Source organism: Hemitrygon akajei, chromosome 6, assembly GCF_048418815.1.
Source record: "Hemitrygon akajei chromosome 6, sHemAka1.3, whole genome shotgun sequence".
NCBI classification, from domain to species: domain Eukaryota; kingdom Metazoa; phylum Chordata; class Chondrichthyes; order Myliobatiformes; family Dasyatidae; genus Hemitrygon; species Hemitrygon akajei.
This window is the reverse complement of record NC_133129.1, coordinates 92,083,135-92,104,004: the sequence shown is the minus strand read 5'-3', so window position 1 is coordinate 92,104,004 and position 20,870 is coordinate 92,083,135. Positions and strand designations below refer to the sequence as shown.

The following is a 20,870-nucleotide window of genomic DNA, read 5'->3' as shown; positions in this document are numbered from 1 at the left end:
GGCACACTTACCCCCGTCTACCTGGTCGAAGGTCAACTGCTTGTGCTTCTCACTGGGGCTGGGCGGGGCCGACCTCGTCACAGTGGGGCTGGGCAGCTTCAGGACTGTCCCAGCCAGCAGGGGCAGAGAAAGGGGGGAGAGGTTTGTCTTCGGGACGTGGAGGTCGAGCCGATCCACACAGTCAGAGAGTTGGTCCGGGTGGCGCTCTTGGGCGGGCAGGGGGGCTCCGGACCTCCGCATCTGCGCCAGCCTCCTGCTGGGGAAGTGTGGGGCGCCGGCCAGCGCGGGCTTGTGATGACGCGGTGGCTTTGGCAGTGGGTTGGCCCGCCCGAACGGTGGAGTCTCACGGCCAGTGTCAGTTACATTGCCGGGCAGGTCGGGAGGCTTGTGACGCCCATCCGGCCAAGCGGAGCTGCCATTCCCTACCTCCGGGACCACGGCACCCGCCGGACCATCGGACCCGACCACCTCCAGGGTGATTGTGGGGAGGTGCGAGTCCTGGCGGCAGTCGGCTGCCTCGCTGATGGGAAGGACGTAGTGGAACGGCTCCCCGTCGCTCTCCGAGGAATCCGATGGGGGTTCAGCGGTCCGCACGGCCCCTTCAGGAGCTGGGGCAGGTCTCCACACCAGCACCATCCCGGGACGTTTCCTGTGACACAGGCACGGGCAGTTGGGAGGGCAGCACCATTCGTCCACCGTCTCGGCCGGCTCTTTGTCGCTCTCCAGCGCTGTCTCCTCCTGAGGGTCTGCAGAGGGTAGAAACAATGATCAGGTCACTCAGTCAGTAAGGGTAGGCAGCAGGTTATATCCTTAACCCTTTAGTCTTTGCCCTGGATACTCCTAGCCTGACGTTTGGAACAGCAACTGCTCTGCCCGTGACAGGGGGAGGTGGACACAACTCAGCACATCACGGAAACCAGCCTCCCCTCCACGGGCTCTGTCTACACCTCTCGAGAGTCAAAATGGTTTATTGTCATTCTTCAGTACACAAGAACAAAATGATTCTGCTTTGGATCTGATGCAGCATAAAAAATTGGGTGGCACAGTAGCATAGTGGTCAGCACAACACTTTACTGTACCAGCAGCCTGGGTCCAATTCCTACCGCTGTCTGTAAGGAGTTTGTACGTTCTTCCCGTGACCGCGTGGGTTTCCTCCAGGTGCTCCGGTTCCCTCCCACACTCCAAAGACGTACCGGTTGGTAGGTTAATGGGTCATTGTAAATTGTCCAGTGATTAGGCTAGGGTTAACTCGGGGGCTGCTGGGCAGTGGGGCTCGAAGGGCGGGAAGAACCTATTCCACACTGTATCTCAATAAGCATTAAAAACACAATAAATGTATTAGCAAACACGAGGAAATCTGCAGATGATGCAAATTCAAGCAACACACAAAATGCAGCAGGCCAGGCAGCATCTATAGGAAGAAGCACTGTCGACGTTTCGGGCCAAGACCCTTCGTCAGAACTATAAAAGTATATAGTTTATATACATAGACTGATTGTATGCTCATAAAGTGATGTTAGTTACAGGAGTGTCTGTTCAGAAGGTGATTCTGACATGAAATGATGAAGTAGTGGTTTTGGGGTAGGTTGGTGGGTGGTAAAGACCCCACTCATCCGAGGCATTCCTTCCTCTCCTACCCTCCAACCCCGCTCCACTGGGCAGAAGATCTCTGTAACCAGGCTCTGCTCCAATTCCATCTGCAAATCAGCAGATGACACCACCATCATGGGCCCCTATCTCCGACAACAGTGAGTCTGAGCACAGGAAGGAGATAGAAAGCCTAGTGACGTGTTGTCATGACAGTGACCTCTCCCCTCAGTGTCAGCAAAAACAAAGAGGGGGTCATTGACTCCAGGAATGCAGAGAGTGGTGCACGTGCTACTGCCTATATTAATGATGGTTGAGAGGGTTGAGCGTTTCAAGTTTCAAGGCAGCATCCATCATTAAGCACCCTCACCATCCAGAACCTGCCCTCTTCTCATTACTACCATCAGGGAGGGGTTACAGGAGCCTGAAAATGCACACTCAACATTTTAGGAACAGCTTCTACCATCAGATTTCTGAATAGTCCATGAACACTACCTCACTGTTCTTCTCTTGCAGTATTTGTTCCCTTTGTTAACTTATCTTTAAGATCTGCACTGCAGCCACAAAGCAATGAGTTTCACAGCACATTTCAGTGACCTTATCCAGACCTACCTCCTGGGATGCCCCAGCTCAGGGGGGGAGCGACGGGAGCCCGCGTGGCTGCCGATGCCACCCGCTTCTCGCTGTGGTTCGCCAGCTCCTCCTGCGAGGCCGCCGACCTCACCACGTGCTTCCGCTGAACCCTCGGCTTTGGGACGGGGGCCACGGTAGCCTCCCGCGCCGACTCCGACCGCCTGACGCCCAGGGGCTTCTTCTCCAGCCTCCCGGGATTTGGAGGGCCCGTGGACTTGTCGAACAATTCCCGGATCTTCTGGACATTTCCTGAGCTGTGCAAAGGTTGGCCGGCCGCCGCAGTCTCCGGAGGCTGACTCCTAGCAGGAACTGGAGGATGATCGGGCTGCTGCTTGTCGGCCCCCTGCGAACCATCGTCCTGGATTCTAGCAGTGCGGGCAAGCATCGGGGGTTTCGGTTTTAGTGGAGGCTTCAGAAGCCGTTTCTCCTCGTCCAGCGGTACCCTCCCTGGCTGCTCCATCCTAATTACAAACGTCTTGGCACTAACCTGCAAGTCAAACCAGGGTGGGGGGGGGGGGGGGGGGAGAAGAGGAAAATATTTCATGAGAGAGGCAAATTACCAGCAGCTATTGGCAACAGTATGGGTTGACTGTTGTCACATGACCAAATGACAGAACAGACCAGATGGGCTGAATGGCCAAATTCTGCTCTTTTGTCTTGTAGTCTTCTGTCCAATGTACTGAGATACAGTGAAAAGTACGTCTTGCACACTGTTGATACAGATCAGATCAAGAGGTTGTAACTTTATAAATAGATCACATCTGGAGTATTGATACAGTTCTGGTCACCCCACTATAGGAGGGATGTTGAGGCTTTGGAGAGGGTGCAGAAGAGGTTCACCAGGATGCTGCCTGGTTTACAGGGCATGTGCTGTCATGAGAGGCAGGATAAACTTGGGTCGTTTTCTCTGGAGAGGCAGAGGCTGAGGGGAGATCTGATGGAGGTTGAGAAGATTATGAGTAGACAGTGAGTACGTTTCCCAGTGTAGAAATCTCTAATACCAGAGGTGAGAGAGGGTAGGTTCAAGGCGATGTTTGGAGTACGTTTTTTTTACTCAGGGTAGTGGATATCTGGAATGCTCTGCCTGGTATGGTGGTAGAGGCAAATACATTAGAGGCTTTTAAGAGACATTTGGACAGGCACATGGATGTGAGGAAGATGGAGGGATATGGACATGGTGTAGGTAGGAGGGATTAGTGTTTTTGGGTGTTTTTGATTTGTTTTTTAGCTGGTACAGCACAATATTGTGGGCCGAATGGCCTGTTCCTGTGCTGTACTCTTCTATGTTCTACACAGTGAATTGAGGTAGAACAGGATAAAACAGCAACAATGCAGAATAAAATGTAACAACGATAGAGAGAGTGCAGTGCAGGCGGACAATGAGGTGCAAGATCATTAGGAGGTAGATTGTGAGGTCAAGAGTCCAGCTTATTGTACGATGGCAGGGGTCACCAATCTGTTTTGCACCGTGGACCGGTTTAATATTGACAATATTCTTGCAGACGGGCCGACCGGGGGGGGGGGGTGGGGGTGTTAATCACAACCTGAATGTAGGTGATAAGTCACTTGTAAGTGGCTAATAGACTCAATTTCGTTTCTAAAAGGGTTTATCTAACGAATTTAATATTAAACACACAGTGCATATTTTCCTCACATGAATGTCAAGTCAAGTCAAGTCAAGTCAACTTTTATTGTCATTTCGACCATAACTGCTGGTACAGTGCATAGTAAAAATGAGACAACGTGTTAAGTCAATTATAACTCACATATAAGTCAATAGCATCGTAACATTTTAAGTAACGTTTGGATATTAAACACACAGCGCATATTTTCCTTGTATGAACATATAAAATCATTGCAACACACCAGTGAGAGGATAAGGTAAGGGCTGGAGGTCCCCGTACCGGGGCCACGGCGGTCGCAGTCCGGAGAGAGCAACCGACCGAGCGAGGAGTGTGACCGGGCGCGTGCCCGCCCTCCTTGTAGGTAGGTGGGATCTATCTGCCGACAAAAGTTTGGCTCGAGGGATGACTTTCAATAGATCGCAGCGAGGTAGCTGCTCTGCTACTTATGAAACCCTGAGCCCAAATTAGATCGTCTGCAAATATTTTAGCACCGGGTTCCCCACGAACATTTGGTGTGGTGAACAGGTTTAGAGGCGGCGCCATCCGTCCGCGCTCCAGGCCGGTAGCAACAGCACTTCTTGCCGGCCGCGCAAGGCGGCCAGTTACCCGAGGCCAACCAGATAGATAGATAGACAGATAGATACTTTATTCATCCCCATGGGGAAATTCAACTTTTTTTCCAATGTCCCATACACTTGTTGTAGCAAAACTAATTACATACAATACTTAACTCAGTAAAAAATATGATATGCATCTAAATCACTATCTCAAAAAGCATTAATAATAGCTTTTAAAAAGTTCTTAAGTCCTGGCGGTAGAATTGTAAAGCCTAATGGCATTGGGGAGTATTGACCTCTTCATCCTGTCTGAGGAGCATTGCATCGATAGTAACCTGTCGCTGAAACTGCTTCTCTGTCTCTGGATGGTGCTATGTAGAGGATGTTCAGAGTTATCCATAATTGACCGTAGCCTACTCAGCGCCCTTCGCTCAGCTACCGATGTTAAACTCTCCAGTACTTTGCCCACGACAGAGCCCGCCTTCCTTACCAGCTTATTAAGACGTGAGGCGTCCCTCTTCTTAATGCTTCCTCCCCAACACGCCACCACAAAGAAGAGGGCGCTCTCCACAACTGACCTATAGAACATCTTCAGCATCTCACTACAGACATTGAATGACGCCAACCTTCTTAGGAAGTACAGTCGACTCTGTGCCTTCCTGCACAAGGCATCTGTGTTGGCAGTCCAGTCTAGCTTCTCGTCTAACTGTACTCCCAGATACTTGTAGGTCTTAACCTGCTCCACACATTCTCCATTAATGATCACTGGCTCCATATGAGGCCTAGATCTCCTAAAGTCCACCACCATCTCCTTGGTCTTGTTGATATTGAGACGCAGGTAGTTTGAGTTGCACCATATCACAAAGTCCTGTATCAGTTTCCTATACTCCTCCTCCTGTCCAACCAGTGATCCTTGGTGCTAGGGTGTCACTGCGTTTAGGCGACCGATGACTTCGTGTGCGTTCAAGTTCAACAATGGGCATGACAGGGAATGAGGAAAGGTGCAGCTGACTCATATCATTTCATAACGACAAATCACATCGTTTCAGTTGGGGACCACTGTACTAGGGAGCCATTAAAGAGATTTCTAACAGCAGGACAGAAGCTGTCCCTGGGCCTGGTGATACGAGCCTTCAAGAGGCAACATGCATCATTAAAGACCCTCACCCCCTGGGACATGCCCTCTTCTCCTTAAGAAGTCCACGGAGCGGAGGCTGGTTTCTGGGATGTGTCCGTAACGCTCCGGAGCTGGATCCAATGAGCTGCACACTTCAGACACTCCACCCAAGGGGCAAATAATGGGAGCAAGTCTCAAATGGTGTGGATTGTGGGAGGCTTCTAGGGAGATACAGCACTGAAACAGGCCCTTTGGCCCATCGAGTCCATGCTGACCATCAACCACCCATCACACTCATTCCATGTCACTGTCCCCACATTCCCCTCAACACTTCGCAGATTGTACCCCTCATCCGCAGAATAGGGTGGGGCAATTTACGTCGGCCGATTAACCCGCTGACCCCGTATATCGCTGAGATGAGAGCGGAAATGAGAGGCCTCGGGGGTGGGGGAGGACCCAGGAGATCGCAGGGAGAATGTGCAAACTACCCCACCCCTCCTGCCCTCCCCTTCACACACACGCACTGACACACACACACACACAGAGCCAGGGGTCGGGATCAAACTAGGATCACTGGGGCAGGGAGGCAGAGGTTCTACCAGCCAGTCCATGAACGCAAGTGTCTTACCGTGATCTCTCCCTCACTAAAGTCTGGGAAGATGGCGGCGTACTCTGATGCAGCGGCTTCTACCGGGGCCAACCAAAGTTGGTGTCAAGTTAGGAAAAGGGGAAGCACAACGAGATCTAGGTGTCCTTGTTCATCAGTCACTGAAAGTAAGCATGCAGGTACAGCAGGCAGTGAAGAAAGCTAATGGCATGTTGGCCTTCATGACAAGGGGAGTTGAGTATAGGAGCAAAGAGTTCCTTCTGCAGTTGTACAGGGCCCTGGTGAGACCACACCTGGAGTATTGAGGAAAGACATTCCTGCTATTGAGGGAGTGCAGCGTAGGTTCACAAGGTTAATTCATGGGATGGCCAGACTGTCATATGTTGAAAAATTGGAGTGACTTGTATACACTGGAATTTAGAAGGATGAGAGGGGATCTGATTGAAACATATAAGATTATTAAGGGATTGGACACGCTAGAGGCAGGAAACATGTTCCCGATGTTGGGGGAGTCCAGAATCAGAGGCCGCAGTTTAAGAATACGGGGTAGGCCATTTAGAACAGAGTTGAGGAAAAACTTTTTCACCCAGAGTTGTGGATCTACGGAATGCTCTGCCTCAGAAGGCAGTGGAGGCCAATTCTCTGGATGCTTTCAAGAAAGAGTTAGATAGAGCCCCTAAAGATAGCAGAGTCAAGGGATATGGGGAGAGGGCAGGAACAGGGTACTGATTGTGGATGATCAGCCATGATCACATGGAATGGTGGTGCTGGCTCAAAGGGCTGAATGGCCTACTCCTGCCCCCATTGTCAAAGGTATTACTGTTTGTTTTAAATATATTTTTTTTATGATCTCAAGACCCATTAAGAACTTAAAGCACTGCAGGCCTGCCCCATGAGTGAGTTGCTCGTTGGTGGGGAAACTGAGCTGGGCTTGGTGAAGACCATGCTGCTCAGAGGCGGTGGCTGGTGTGCGAAGGCAGTGTGACGTCCAACAGCGAACAACTGTGTTGGTCACTCGCTCTTGGCAGCGCAGGACCCTGCTGGACATTGGCGGTGTGGGATACTGCTTGTGCAGTGCTCTGGTTTATTGATAAGTGGCAGGGATACAGTGTGGCATTGTTCATAGCAAAGACTGGGCCTCAAGGTGCAGTGTCACCTGTTTACAGGTGTCCAGCAGAGAGACGTCGGAATCGGGGCGCCCCGCCAAAGTGCTGGAGGCGGTGTGGCGTGGCATCCATACTGGCAGTGTCTGTGCTGCTCCGAAGGTTTCGCTCGGCATAAGACAAGCCGCATTGTGTTTGACTGCAGACTGCTGCAACCTTCATGCAGTCAGGGACTTGGATTACATATTGTTCCTGTGACTGTATTTTCCTACTATCACATATGTGCTGTACGTGCCTTGTGCTATGTGTGACAGGTACTGTGTTTTGCACCTTGGCCCCAGAGAAATTCTGTTTTGTTCGGCTGCATTCATGCATATGGTTGAATGAAAATTCAACTTGAACTTGAACTAAAGTCATAAACACAGCACCATGAGGGAGAAGGCTGGGCCTTTCTCGACAGGACCCGGATCAGGATTGTGAAATTAAAAGCTGCCCATTCCTGCTGTAGGAATGGTCATATTGGATCTGTTTCCCAGGCTCTCTTCAGACCAGGCGTTCCAAACACTTTGAGAAAAATAAGTCAGCCCCGAGCCAATTCTTTTGATTAACTGCCATAAACCTGTATCCAATTTGGTGCAATACAAAAAACATCTGGCTATTAGTGACTTGATTTAAGGTTACGAAGGGAAACAGTACTAGGAAGGAATGAGGATGTTGTTTGCTTTAATTCGTGGGGTCTGGGTATTGCCAGCGAGGCCAGCCTTTACCGCATACCCCTCAGTGCCCCTTGCGAAAGTAGGGGTAAGTCGTCACATTGAACCGCGCAGACCATCTGGTGAAGGATCTGTACAGGAGGCAGTTTCGGCATTTAGACCCAGCAGCAACGAAGGAAGAGCAATGTACTTCCGAGTCAGGAGGGGAAATTGGATGTGGTGGCCCTCATCAATGTGGGGAAAGGGGCAAGGGGGATTGAAGATTAGCTTTAGCAGTCACCTGTAAATCAAACCATACGCTAAATGAGTCATCTGCATCAAATCAAACCTGTAAGGACTGTGCTGGGCAGCCCACAAATGTCACCTCGCTCACAACTTACTACCCCTTTGTCTTTGGAATGTGGGAGGAAACACGTGGGCACACAGGCAGTGATGGGAAATGCATCCCAATCGCATACTGTAACTCCCCCCAGGACCAGAGAAAGCTGCGGAGGGTTGTAAACTCACGTGGGCACACAGGCAGTGATGGGAAATGCATCCCAATCGCATACTGTAACTCTCCCCCAGGACCAGAGAAAGCTGCGGAGGGTTGTAAACTCACGTGGGCACACAGGCAGTGATGGGAAATGCACCCCAATCGCATACTGTAACTCCCCCCAGGACCAGAGAAAGCTGCGGAGGAAACCCACGTGGGCACACAGGCAGTGATGGGAATTGCACCCCAATCGCATACTGTAACTCCCCCCAGGACCAGAGAAAGCTGCGGAGGAAACTCACGTGGGCACACAGGCAGAACACACAATCTCCTCACAGGCAGTGATGGGAAATGCATCCCAATCGCATACTGTAACTCCCCCCAGGACCAGAGAAAGCTGCGGAGGAAACTCACGTGGGCACACAGGCAGTGATGGGAAATGCATCCCAATCGCATACTGTAACTCCCCCCAGGACCAGAGAAAGCTGCGGAGGGTTGTAAACTCAGCCGCTCAACACCAGCCTCCTCGCCATCCAAACACGATGCCTCAGAAGGGTGGGATCCATCATTAACGACCCCCTCCAACACCCAGGTCATGCACTCTTCTCATTACTACCATCAGAGAGGAGGTACAAAAGCTTCAAGATTCACACTCAGCGATTCAGGAACAGCTTCTTCCCCTCCGTCATCAGATTTCTGAATGGACATTGAACCCATGAACACTATCTCACTACTTTTATTCTCTTTTTGCACGACTTATTTAACAGGTAAGTTCATTTGATTCCAAACAATAGGTTTATTGATCATTACAGAATGTCTCTCTGGTCCTTCCCACTCCCCTTCCCTCTCCCTTTTCCCAACCGTGATTCCCCTCTCCCTGCCCCCTTCCCTCTCTCAGTCCACAATAGAGACCCAGATCAGAATCAGGTTTATCATCACTCACATATGTCATGAAATTTGTTTTTTTTTTGCAGCAGCAGTACAGTGCAATACATAAAATTACTACAGTACTGTGCAAAAGTATGAGGCTCCATAGCTATATATATGTGCCCCAGACAATTGCAAAGTACTGAATACAAGGTACATTTTAAAAATATTTATATATTAAATATATATTTCTTATTATGATTTCCAGTATATTTTATGCCCTGTGAAGGTCAAGTCTTCACAAATATTTAAGGCGGAGGTTGATAGATTCTCAATTGGTGAGGGTGTGAAGGGATACAGGGAGAAGGCAGGAGACTGGGACTGAGAGAGCCATGATCAGCCACGGTGAAATGGGGGAGCAGACTCAATGGGCCAAATGGCCTAGTTCTGCTCCTATATTTTACGGTTATGCATTGCATTGTACTGGTGCCACAAAACAGGTTTCACGAGATACGCCAGTGATAATAAACCTGATTCTGATTCTGTAACAGCATTACGCTAACCACTGTGCTCCCCCACCACCATGATGGGCTGAAGGGACTTTTTTTTTAAAAAAGGACTCTGACTCTTGGAGACACCAGGAGGTTGGAAATAAAGAGACTGACTCACAGGGAACAACAAGGGGAGGCAGCTACTAAATATCAACACTGTCTCATTAACAGCGTGGACTACATAAGGAACAGATGATTGCTAAAGTGCTCTGAAAGGATTTATCTGTCCGTTCTTCCCTACCTTCTTGCTTATGTAGAAGTCCAGCAAATGTCTGAGGGTAGGTTGTCAAACCAGTTTCATCTTAGAGGATTTTATTAACCCTGTAAAGCTGGGGCTTGCACTGCGTTCGAAGGACTTACGTTTACCTCAAGGTGCTACGCCTGCCCATTCACCCTCCCTCACCTCCATTCAGGGCCCTGCACACTCCTCCCAAGGGAGGCCGCGCTTAACCCACGAATCTGCCGTGGGTCACTAACTGTGTCCGGTACTCCCAGTGCGGCCTCTTTTACACTGCGGACACCCGTCATAAATTAGGAGACTGTTTCCAACGTGTCAGTCCATGTGCCACAGTGAGGCTACCCTCAGGGTGGAGGAGCAACACCTTATATTCCATCTGGGTAGCCTCCAAGCTGATGGCACAAACACTGATTTCTCCTTCCAGTAAAAAAAATTCCCTCCCCCTCCCCTCTTATTCTATCCCCACTCTGACCTCTTGCCACTTCTCACCTGCCTATCACCTCCCTCTGAGTCTCCTCCTCCTTCCCTTTCCCCTATGGCCCACTCTCCTCTCCTATCAGATTCCTTCCTCTCCAGCCCTTTACCTTTCCCACCCACCTGACTTCACCTATCACATTCTAGTTCTCTTTCTTCCCCCCCCCCCCCCCCCCCCCACCTTTTTATTCTGGCATCTTCCCCTTTCTTTTCCTGTCCTGATGAAGGGTCTCGGCCCGAAACACCGACTGTTTATTCATTTCTGTAGATGCTGCCTGGCCTGCTGAGTTCCTCCAACATTTAGTGTTTATATTCAGCATTCACGCTCAACGATTCAGGAACAGCTTCTTCCCCTCTGCCACCCGATTTCTGAATGGACACTGAACCCATGAACACTACCTTACTATTTATTTTATTCCTATTTCTGCACTACTTAATTAATTTAACAATTTTATATATATACTTACTGTAATTCAGTTTTTAATCTGTTATCATGTTTTGCATTGTACACAACGTTAACACATGCCGGGGATATTAAACCAGATTCTGATTCTCAGTTTATCAAACGGTGACAAGTTTATTGTCAGATGCACGAGCCCAGGTGGGCTCAGGCACAATGAAAAACTGACTGGCAGTGGCTTCATCAGCACATCGCATCAGTTAAACAGCATTCATAAGAATGACAAATTACAGAAAATTATACAAGAATAATTGGCACAGAAGACAATGAAGCCCATTGTAGTGCGAAGTGGGCGCGGTGATAAGGGTTCTGCGGCTTAGCCTAACCAAATGGTTGAAGGGAAGTAACTATTCTTTTGAATTGGTGGTGTGGGACAACAGGCCCCTGTACCACTTGCTCTCCCTAAATTTCTATCAACTCGCCAAGAGGGCTACTTACCCTGCATGCCATTCGTGAGGGGCTAGGAAAGCAGAATGGTCAGGGGAAACCCAAATAGTCACGGGGGAAACATGCAAAACTTCCACACAGAAACACGGAGCAGCGGTGGTCAGGATCAAACCCACGTCTCCGGAGCTGGGAGGCAGTGTCTCTACCCACTGTGCCACGGTTTCCTTCCTAGTCATCCACAAGACACACTATGATCAGGGAATGACAATGCTAATTACAATTTCAAATTAAAATATGGCTACCACTGTCTACAAAACAATCACTTCCCTGGGGGTGACTGCTCACGGAACTCCCCCACTGCACGCTCACACTTTGAGGACACCCTGGTAGGAATGTACCTGCAGAAGAGGGGCAGGCAAGTCGGCTTGGGCAAAGCTCTCGACTGCGCAAAGCCTGGACCTGCGAACGACCGAATGCCAAACGGAAACGAACTGAACTGAGCTGAACAGTCCTAGACTGTTTCAATGACTCTGTGGTTCGATGTTTTTTATTCTGTGTTCACTCGTTTTTTTGCCGTTTGCATGATTTGTTCTTTTTTTTCCACGTTGGGTGTTTGATGTTTTTCTTTGAAAGGGTTCTTCAATTTGTGGCTGTCTGTGGGAAGACGAATCTCAGGGTTGTATTCTGCATGCACACTTTGATAATAAAATGTACTTGGAACTTTGAATAGCCATCTTGGCCGGGCCAAGGAACAAGCTCACCAGTAGATCACCCAAATGACCCAACCCTCCCCCCCAGCTGGGTGACCATGTATCAAGAGCGCGAGGCTGAAATGCTTCAGAAAGGGTAAGATGAGGGAACACAAACCAGTCCTCATAGAGGGGTCAGAAGTGGAGAGAGACTGAGCAATTGCAAGTTCCTGGGTGTCAATATCTCTGAGAATCTAATCTGGTCCCAACATAGCAATGCAGCTACAAAGAAGGTATGACAGCAGCTATATTTCATCGGGAGCTTGAGATTCATAGTAAGCTGCGGAGAATTGTAAAATTAGTCCATAATGAGTACTAGCCTCTGTAGTATCCAAGAAAAGCAACCTCCATCATTAAGGACCCCCATCAGCCAGGACATGCCCTCTTCTCATTGCTATCATCAGGAAGGAGGCACAGAAGGTTGTAGGATTCTCAGCGATTCAGGAACAGCTTTTTCCCCTCCGCCATCCAACTTCTAACCCATGAACACTCCCTCACTACTTTTTTTTTAATTTCTGTTTTTGCACTATTTATTTTAATATAACTATTTAATATATATTTACAGTAATTCATTGTTTTCTATATTTATCATGTATTGCATTGTACTGCTGCAGCAAAGTTAACAAATGTCACGACATGTGTTAAACCTGATTCTGAAATGTAGCCAAAAGTTGAGAAACAGTCCCTTCAGACATTAAAAGTAGCAGTGAAGTTCATCTGCCAGCTTCACACAGAGTTACGCCAGCAGCCATTACACTACCATGGACTCTATTTGTTCTTCTGTTCTAATTACTCTTCCTTCTTCAATTTTCTATCATTTAAAGCTTGGCTCAAGAGGGATTACTAACTCCATAAAGCTTGGTCTTTCCCTGCGTCCAAAGGGGCTTCAGTTTAGTTCAAATTGCATCGTGCTTACTCTCCCATGCACAGGTGGAATGAAAAACTTACTCACAGCAGCATCATAGCTTTTCAGGTGCACAACACTGAGAAGAGAAACGACTCCTGCTATTGGAAACATCCTCGAAGCAGACCACAATCCTGCTGGAGAGCTACTGTGGAAGGAGTCAGGAATTTATGGTTTGGCTCTTGGTAGGGTCAAAGGGTAGAGGTCAGACTAAGAGTGGTCCACCGGTCCCTCCAGGTTTTGGGGTTCATCTCAGGCTAACAACCCTGACAGGTAAAACAAAGTTGACTTCTACATCCATGTGTGACAGTACGGACAGACAAGAGATGGAGGACTTTCATCGCTGCCATAAATGCCAGTGGCATAACAGAGAGTACGTAAATATTAGAAACATTCTCTCCATGTCCACTCTATCTAAGCCTTTCAGTATTCGATAGTTTTCAGTAAGAACGCCACCTCATTTTTCCACACTCCGCCGAGCGAGTACAGGCCCAGATCATATGCGAGCCCCTCCATTCTCAGGATCTCTTTCGTGAACCTCATCTGGGCCCTCTCCAATGCCAGCACATTGTTTCTTTGACAATGCGCCCCAAACTGCTCACTTTATACCCAATGACTTGGCCTCCACAGACAGCGAACTCCACAGATTCACCATTCTCTGGATAAAAAAATTCCTCCTCATCCCTGATCTAAATGGACACCCCTCTATTCTGAGGATGTGACCTCTGGTTTTAGACTCCCCCACCATAGGAAACATCCTCTTTACCTCTACTCTATCGATAGGTTTCAATGAGGTCACCCCTCATTCTGCTGAGTTACAGTGAGTAGAGGCTCAGAGCCTTCAAATGCTCTTCAGATGACAAGCCGTTCAACCATTTCCATCAGCCTCTTTTGAACCCTTTCCAATGTTGGCACATCCTTTCTCAGGTAAGGGGACAAAAACTGCTCCCAATACCCCGTGCAGTCTGACTAATGCCTCAGGATTATATCCTTGCTTTTATATTCTTGTCCTCCTAGCATTGTATTTGCTTTCCTCACCACTAACTCAACCTGCAGGTTAACCTTTATGGAATCCTGCACGAATTATACAAGAAACAATAATTAGACCAACCAGCAACTAGCCCATCGTAGTGCACAGTGGTCACAGTGTTGCTGTACCGAGGTGGTGATCAGGGTCATGTTGGTTTGTTCAAGAACTGAATAGTTGAATTCAGTTCAAGAACAGCATTTAATTCTGGCTTCTTCTCCCTACCTCACCTGTGCCGACGAAGGTTCTTGGCCTAAAATGTCGGCTGTTTATTCCTCTTTATAGATGCTGCCTGCCCTGCTGAGTTCCTCCTCTTTTTGTGTGCATTGTTCCAGATTTCCAGCATCTCGTGTTTAAGATTGGGATATTTTGGGTTTGGGCCCTGCACACCCCTTCCTGCAAGCCCGAAGGCCACACCATTACCCTCTCCCTACCATTCTTCCTGATCCCCTCCCATTCATACACGTCCCTACCATTGATCATCCTAACCTAATCAACCCAGCCTCACACACCCATTGGAAGAAGGGAAAATTCCTTTTCACCTGATTGGATGATTTCAACTGCCAGTCAACCGCTTAGAATCATAGAAAAGTACATAACAGAAACAGGCCCTTCAGCCCATCTAGTCAACGCTGAATGATTTAAAACTGCCTACTCTATCATCCTGCACTGGGACCATAGCTCTCCATTTCTCTACCATCCACGTACCTATCCAAACTTCTCTTAAACATTGAAATCGACCTTGCATGCACTACTTGTGCTGGCAGCTCATTCTAGACTCTCACCACCCTCTGAGTGAAGTTTCCCCTCATGTTCCCCCTAAACTTTTCAGCTTTCACCCTTAACCCACGACCTCTAGTTGTAGTCCCACCCAACCTCATTGGAAAAAGCCTGCTTGCATTTACCCTATCTATACCCCTCATCATTTTGTATACCTCTGTCATATATCTCTTCATTCTTCTACGTTCTCGGGAATAAAGTTCTGACAAATTCAAGCTTTCCTTAAAACTCCAGGCCAGGCAACATCTTTGTAAATTTTCTCTGTACTCTTTCAACCTCACTTACATCTTTCGTGCAGGTAGGTGACCAAAACTGCACACAATACTCCAAAATAGATCTCACCAATGTTTTATACAACTTCAGCATAACATCCCATCTCCTGTACTCAATAAAGTGACTTATGAAGGTTAATGTGCCAAAGGCTTTCTTTACGATCCTATTTACCTTCAACGAATTATGGACCTATATTCCGAGACCCCTTTGTTCTACCACTCTCCTCAGTGCTTTACCATTTACTGTGTAAGACCTTCCCTGGTTGGTCCAACCGAAGTGCTTGCCTGCATTAAATTCCATCTGCATTTTTCAGCCCATTTTTCCAGCTGGTCCAGATCTTGCTGCAAGCCTCTTACAGAGTGATAAAGCACAGAGCACTGGCCAAGATTCCCAACTGAGCTGGTTCCACTTGCCTGTGTTTGGTTCCTATCCCTTTCCTAACCATGTACCTCCCCAACTGTCTTAGTGTCCTTAAACTGAAACTACTAGTACAATATTTCTCACCACTGAAACCCTCATGGTCGCCACCAACTTCTGCCCCTGTACAGAGTCATTGGGAGAGAGGCAACTAAGTTGTAAGCCCTCTGTTGTAGGCTGAATCAGATGTGATGACAGATCAGCATACAGGATTCAGATTGAAAATCTGGTTGAGTAGTGCCACAATGTCAACAAGACCAAGCAGCAGATTATTGATTTCAGGAGGAGGAGTCCAGAAGTCCATGAGCCGTGTCTCATTGGACGATCAGCAGTGGAGAGGGTCAGCAACTTTAAATTCCTGGGTGTTACTATTTCAAAGGACCTGTCCTGGGCCCAGCACGTGACGTAATTGTGAAGAAAGCATGGCAGTGCCTCTACTTCCTTAGGATTTTGTGGAGATTCGGCGTGACATCTAAAACTTTGACAAACTTCTATAGATGTTTTCTCCTGCAAAGGTCTGCAAGAAAATTAATCTCAAGGTAGTATGTGGTAGCACATACATACTTTGATAACAAATTTACTTTCAACTTTAAGACTCTGCAGATGCTGGAAATCTCGAGCAACGCACACAGTAGGTCTGATGAAAGGTCTCAGCCTGAAAACACCAACTGTTTAATATATTACCTACACAGTAATATAGTGATCAGCGTAAGGCCATTACAGCACCAGCAACCCGGGTTCAGTTCCCACTGCTGCCTGTAAGGACTTTGTACCTTCTCCCCGTGACTGTGTGGGATTCCTGCTGGTTCTCTGATTTCCTTCCAAAGGCGTACGGGGTCAGTAGGTTAATTACTCACGTGGGTATAAATGGGCAGCACAGACATGTTGGGCCGAAGGGCGGGTTACCATTCTGTATCTCTAATTTAAAAATAAATATAACACTTCCCTTTGTAGATGCTAGATGACGTGCAAGTACAATTATGAAGAAAGTAGAGCAGCCCTTCTACTTCTTTAGGAGTTTACAAAGACTCGTCACGATATCTAAAACTCTGACAAACTTGTACAGATATGCAGTGCAGAGTATGCTTACTGGTTGCATCACAACCTGGTGTGGAAACACCAATGCCCTTGAATGGAAAATCCTACAAAAGGTAGTGGATATGGCCCAGTCCATCACGGGTAAATCCCTCCCAACCACTGAGCTCATCACTGTCACAGGAAAGCAGCATCCACCATCAGGGACCCCCACCACCTAGAACATGCTCTCTTCTCACTGCTGCCATCAGGTAGAAAGTATAAGGGTACCCCAGGTTCAGGAACAGTTATTATCCCTCAACCATCAGGCTCTTGAACCAAAGGGATAAATAACTTTACTCAACTTCACTCGCCCCCATCATTGAAATTTTCCCAAAACCTGTGGACTCACTTTCAAGGACTCTTCATCTCATGGTCTCAATATTTATTTATTATTATTTATTTCATTTTGTATTTGTACAGCTTATTGTCTTCTGCCATCTGGTTGAACGCCCAAGTGGGTGAAGTCTTTCATTGATCCCATTATGGTTATTATTCTACAGATTTATTGAGTATGCTTGCAAGAAAATGAATCTCATGGTTGTATATGGTGACATATACATATTTTGATAATTAATATACTTCGAACTTTAGAACGTCCAGAAACTGAAAAGGTATCAGAAAGGACAATGAGACAGTGAGATCTTACACTCCCTGTGCACAGATCCCTGAACGCAAAAGCAAGGACGTACAACAGGTTAAGACGCCATTTATGGAATTTCAGAGATGCTCTTCTGCACACCACTGTGGTTAACACGTGGTTATTTGAGTTACTGTTGCCTTCCTGTCAGCTTGAACCAGACTGGCAATTCTCCTCTGACCTCTCTCATTAAGAAGGTGTCCTTGCCCACTGACCTGCCACTCACGGGATTTTCTTTTGTTTCTCGCTCCATTTTCTGTAAACTCTCCAGACTGCTCAGGAGATCAACAGTTTCTGAGATACTCATTCTCCCCTGTCTGGCACCAACAATCATTCCACGGTCAAGGTCACTTAGATCAGATTTCCTCCCCATTCTGACGTTTACTGTGAACAACTGAACCTCTTGACCATGTCTGCATGCTTTTATGCATTGAGTTGCTGCCACATGATTGGCTGATTAAATATTTGCATTAACAGGCGGGTGTATCTAATGAAGTGACTCGTGAGTGTGCATGCAAATAAAGGGAAAAAGTCCCTTCCTAACATTTCTTTAACTACCTACCTGCAGTGCCAGTAGTGTGCTTGAGCCAGAATTCTGGGAAAGGTCATCTCTTTCTCGTGGTTGACAGAATTCCAGACAGTGCTGAGAGTGTGTACAGGAGTGAGATATATCAGCTAGTTGAGTGGTGTCACAGCATTAACCTTGCACACAACGTCGGTAAGACCAGAGAATTGACTGTGGACTTCAGAAAGGGTAAGACAAGGGAACACACACCAGTCCTCATAGAGGGATCAGAAGTGGAGATGAGTGAGCAATTTCAAGTTCCTGGGTGTCAATATCTCTGAGGATCTAACCTGGTCCCAACATATCGATGCAGCTACAAAAAAAGAAACGACAGCAGCTATAGTTCATTCGGAGTTTGAGAAGATTTGATAGGTCTCCAAAAACTCTCGATAAGTTTCTACAGGTGTAGGTGAACAGCATTCTAACTGGCTGCATCACCGTCTGGTATGGGGTGGGAGGGGGTGTTGCTAAAGTGCAGGACCGAAGTAAGCTGCAAAGAGTTGTAAACTCAATCGGCTCCTTCATGGATACTAGCCTCTGTAGTATCCAAGTCATGTTCAAGGATCGGTGGCTCAAAAAAGCGGCGTCCATCATTAAACAATAGACAATAGGTGCAGGAGTAGGCCATTCGGCCCTTTGAACCAGCACCGCCATTCAATTGTGATCATGGCTGATCACTAACAATCAGTAACCCGTTCCTGCCTTCTCCCAATATCCCTTGACTCCGCTATCTTTAAGAGCTCTATCTAACTCTTTCTTGAAGGCATCCAGAGACTTGGCCTCCACTGCCTTCTGAGGCAGAGCATTCCACAGATCCACAAATCTCTGGGTGAAAAAGTTTTTCCTCAATTCTGTTCTAAATGGCCTACCCCTTATTCTTAAATTGTGGCCTCTGGTTCTGGATTCCCCCAACATCGGGAACATGTTTCCTGCCTCTAGTGTGTCCAATCCCTTAATAATCTTAAATGTTTCAATCAGATCTCCTCTCATCCTTCTAAATTCCAGCGTATACAAGCCCAGTCGCTCCAATCTTTCAGCATAAAGACTCCCAGCACCCAGGACATCCTTCAGGAAGGAGGCACAGAAGCCTGAAGACACACACTCAACAATTCAGGGACAGCTTCTTCCCCTCTGCCATCCAATTTCTGAATGGACATTGAACCCATGAACACAACCTCACTACTTTTTTATTTCTATTTTTGCACGACTTATTTAACTATTTAATGTAATTCACCATTTTTTTCTATTATTATGTTTTGCATTGTACTGCTGCTGCCAAGACAACAAACTTCACGACATGTGCCGGTGATGTTAAACCTGATTCTGATTTCTCAATATGGTCGCTATCATGGCCGGCCTGTCTTTTGAAGATTATTGCTTTTCACTGCATCAGTATTTGAGAAGAGAAACAGTGCCTAGTGTTCTATGCCTCAATATTAAAGCTGATGACAAAGATGTCAGAATCTTAAGAAGACACTGGAGAGAAGTTTAAACAAGCAGGCACAGAAGGAACAACGATTTCATTATTAAACTTGGTAGTGACTCTCTGAGTCTGCTCGGGGTGAAACCTATCACAGCAAAAGACCAAGTATCCTGCATGAGGAATTAGAGAAATGGTGACTGGACAGTATACCGAGGAGTAACATGCTGGTGTAGCAGTTAGCACAAGGCTTTACAGCACCTGAGCAGCATATGGGGATTAACCAAGTACAGGTTCCACACCAGAGTGAAGCTGTTCCAGAGCTATGTTCTGTCCACAGTCTTGTACACGTCAGTATGCTGGTGCATGACAGAGAACGACCTTGCCAGGCTGCTGTCACTCCACACATGGGTCTCCAGAAGACTCTTCGTATTCTTTGGCCAAGAAAGATCTCCAACCACACCCTACTCCTTCAGTCTCATCAAGAGAACATGGCCACAATCATCACGAGGAAGTGATGGAGATGGATTGGGCACGTGATGAGAAGAGAGGCCAACTCCATCATCAAGACAGCACTTCATTGGACCCATGATGGGCAGAGGAGGCACAGGAGACCAAAGGCAACTTGCCTCCATTCTGTCAAGGCAGAAATGAGGACCCTGAACTACACCTGGGGCACAATACAGAAGATGGCCAAGGACAGATAGAGATGGAGGACCTTCATTGCTGCTCTAAATGCCAGTGGCGTACCAAACAGTAACTACTACTACTACTTTACAGTACTAGCTATCACCGATTTTTAAATGGGTTCTATTGTGTTTCTTAGTTTCAGGGCTGCCTGTAACGAGACAAAAAATCTCAAGGTTTTATGAAGTATACATACTTTGATAATAAATGTACTTGGAATTTTGATCGGGGTTCAATTCCTACCACTGTCTGTAAGGAGTCTGTACGTTCTGCCAGTGACCGCGTGGGTTTCCTCTGGGTGTTCCTGTTTCCACCCGCGTTGCAAAGAGTTGTTCGGGACATTAAGTTGTGGGTGTCGGGACCGGAGATGAGGGTCAGGCAGGTTCAGCTCGCTGCTGTGTAAAGTTTACTCTGCTGTTCACTGCACTAAGGCTGAGGCTATGAGCCTACTCTGGGCTTCATGCCTGTGAGCCTTGTGATGGTTTGCCCCGCTGTGCGATGAACTCAGGCTGAGGCTGTGGGCCTGCTCTGGGCTTCATGCCTCTGAGCCTTGCGATGATTTGCCCCGCTGTGCGATGAACTCAGGCTGTGGGCCTATTCCAGGTTTCATGCCTGTGAGATTCACTACAATTTTCCCCACTGTGTGATGAACTGAGGCTGAGACTGTGGGCCTACTCTAGCTTCCCCAGGCTTCGTTCCTGTAGGCTCATTTCTATTCTGATTGCTGCTGCTTGCATGATTTGTGTTTTTTTTCCCCTTCTCTCTACGCATTGGGTGTTGGTCTTTTTTTAAAGATTGGGTCCTTTCGGGTTTCTTGTTTGGTAGGTACCTGTAAGGAGACGAATCACAAGACTGTATAATTTATACATACTTTGATAATAAATGTATTTTGAACTCTGGTGCCACTAGTGGGCTGCCCCTATCCCAGCGGACAATCCTT

At 47.5% G+C, this 20,870-nt stretch overlaps 1 protein-coding gene across 4 annotated transcripts in view; it reads right to left on the bottom strand.

The window, feature by feature from the left end:
* LOC140729270 (rho guanine nucleotide exchange factor 15-like) overlaps positions 1–20,870 on the bottom strand; it is a 107,517-nt gene that overhangs the window by 48,586 nt on the left and 38,061 nt on the right. For all 4 annotated transcript variants that reach the window (XR_012099300.1, XM_073048852.1, XM_073048853.1 and 1 more), the window contains 2 exons: positions 2,200–2,707; positions 12–746 (listed from right to left, as the gene is read on the bottom strand). Coding sequence is in view for 3 of the 4 variants with exons in the window: in XM_073048852.1 (XP_072904953.1) it covers positions 12–746; positions 2,200–2,680 (1,216 nt within the window). In the remaining variant the exon portion in view is untranslated. The remainder of the gene's footprint in view (positions 1–11; positions 747–2,199; positions 2,708–20,870) is intronic.